Here is a 2,500-nt window from a genome sequence, read left to right as displayed (position 1 = left end):
TATATACATATATACACATACCATATATATATATATATATATATATATATATATATATATATATATATATATACACACACATATATATATATATATATATATATATATATATGTATGTATATATATGTATATATGTGTATATATATGTATATATATATACATACATATATATACACATACCATATATATATACATATATATATGTATATATAAATATATATATATACTGTATATGTGTGTGTGTGTGTGTGTAAAATGCAATTCTAAGATCATCCAAACTTCTTGAAAACATTTAAGAAAGTAGATCTTGAATTACGAGACTTCCTATCACAATTCCACTGCCATTTTGGTACTCCCATGAAAGCGTACCGTGGTACAAGGACTACTCAATATTTAACAATGAGAAGTTAAAAGAAACGTATTTATTAAACGCGTAACTGTTATTAACATGATAACTTACTGTACTGCATTATTTCAACGCGTAAAAGATCAATAGTAATAATAAACAATTATAATACAGCTAGTTAGGCAAAGATATCTCATTGCAAACGACTGTGATATCAGAGAAAGTTATACCGGGAATGCTCTGGCCAACATGCCCTGAGCAGACGTTAACAAAACATTTTCTTTTCAATAACCACTTTCTTTCTCTCTCTTGACTGCCTTCTTAAGCATCTTACCTTAGCAGACATGATGTGGATCGGAGTCGGAATGCTCGGGTTATGATGTTTAAGCCAAGCGCGACCGAGTTTATATAGGTCCCGGCCGAAGGTCTGCTTTCGTCACCTTACTTCAGATGGAAGAAGAAGAGTAGTGAAGGGAAGAAGGAAGGAAGGAAAGAGGAGGGCGTTCCTTTTCCTTTTCCAATATTAAGACGCATTTCTTTAGTATTTATTTTTTTGTATCATCGAGTATTTCCTATCTTGAAATCATGTTACAGTTGTATATGACCCGTTGGGTTTCATAGCCTCTAGGTCATGACGTAATAACCCCATCATATTGCTATGAAAACCGTGACGTCATCGATGGGATCCCGCGTTTTAAAGGTGTGGCCATGAGTAGTATTACTGTTAATAGAGAGAGGGAGGGGGGGAGGGGGTCAATCAGCAGTCAGTAAGCGCGCGTAAACGAGAGTAAAGAGTGTGATTTGGCGATTGTTATTACCAAGGACGGCCACCGCTATTTAGCAGCCTGTCGTCACATACTTGCTTAAGCCGCTGTTACTCCGCCCAGGTAAAGCGGCCGATGATGAGTTGCTCTCATTAGATGAAGATGGCAATGGAAGCTCCTCATTGGTCGATTACAGTCCGTTTCTTCAACCTTCGGGCTGAGAGATTCCTGTCGGATAGTTATGTCGTTTTTCTTACAAGTTCCCACTCTTGCTTTGCCTGTGGTTATGCTGTTTCCGACAATTTTACTTTTTTGTTTCTTTTCCGGATTTATATCCTATTTTCTATCTAATTTTTGGTCTTCATCATGAATGTTATTCCCAGGCATTTCAATTGTTAGAGGTTTTGTAATTCATTATTCTGAATATTTTACCAGTGGTCAAGTAAAGTGGGATTGATGTTTTAAATTGCCTTATACCATTTTTTCATATAATCCTGATTTCCACATTTCTCCTCTTTTAGTTTTAATCAGATTTTCCTATTTTAAGCTATGTTTCTTACATCTACTTTGATGTATTTCTCATTTTCCTTTTATTCATCAACCTTTCCTTGCTATTACCTTTGGATTCCCCACTTTCTCTAATTTTATCTTGCTTAATCTAATATTTTAGATTACATTCTGTATTCCTGTGATTTTCTTAGTGATTATAATTCTTACCTAAATGCCACATTTGCAGTCTTTTTTCATATGTTCTAATATTTTGCTTATCGTTCCAAATCCTCAAGCCCAATTCTTTACATATTCTCCTCTGTCCTCATACACTTGACAACACTGAGATTACCGAACAATTTGTCCTCGCTCAAGGGGTTAACTACAGCAATGTAATTATGCAGTTGCTACTTTCCTCTTGGTAAGGGTAGAAGAGACTCTAGCTATGGTAAGCAGCTCTTTTAGGAGCAGGGCACTCCAAAATCAAACCACTGTTCTCTGGTCTTGGATAATGCCATAGCCTATGTCTTAGGGTAGAGTTCTCTTGCTTGAGGGTACACTCAGGCACACTATTCTATTCTATTTGTCTTCCGCTTGTTTTGTGAAAGTTTTTATAGTTTACATAGGAAATATATATTTTAATGTTGTTACTGTTCTTAAAATATTCTAATTAATTATTTTTCTTGTAGTTTCTTTATATCCTTTCCTCACTGGGCTTTTTTCCCTGCTGGAGCCATCGGGTTCATAGCATTCTGCTTTTATAACTCGGGTTGTAGCTTAGTAAGTAATAATAATAATAATAATAATAATAATAATAATAATAATAATTAGTATTATTATTACAAGCTAATGACTTGCTTAATTAAAACCTTTAGAGAATAGGAATCAAATTGTTGATATA

The 2,500-nt window shown here is 34.3% G+C and overlaps 1 protein-coding gene across 1 annotated transcript in view; it reads right to left on the bottom strand.

Moving 5' to 3' along the window:
* The window catches only part of LOC137630177 (cuticle protein 19-like), a 2,390-nt gene extending 1,555 nt beyond the window's left edge, over positions 1-835 (bottom strand). Inside the window, exon 1 of the mRNA XM_068361624.1 lies at positions 681-835. Coding sequence (XP_068217725.1) covers positions 681-692 — 12 coding nt within the window. The 5' untranslated portion in view covers positions 693-835. The remainder of the gene's footprint in view (positions 1-680) is intronic.
* Positions 836-2,500: the final 1,665 nt, after the last annotated feature.

The sequence above is a fragment of the Palaemon carinicauda genome, chromosome 38 (genome assembly GCF_036898095.1).
Source record: "Palaemon carinicauda isolate YSFRI2023 chromosome 38, ASM3689809v2, whole genome shotgun sequence".
In the NCBI taxonomy this organism is placed as follows: Eukaryota; Metazoa; Arthropoda; class Malacostraca; order Decapoda; family Palaemonidae; genus Palaemon; species Palaemon carinicauda.
The sequence above is the reverse complement of the archived record's forward strand: the minus strand, read 5'-3'. Positions and strand labels throughout refer to the sequence as shown.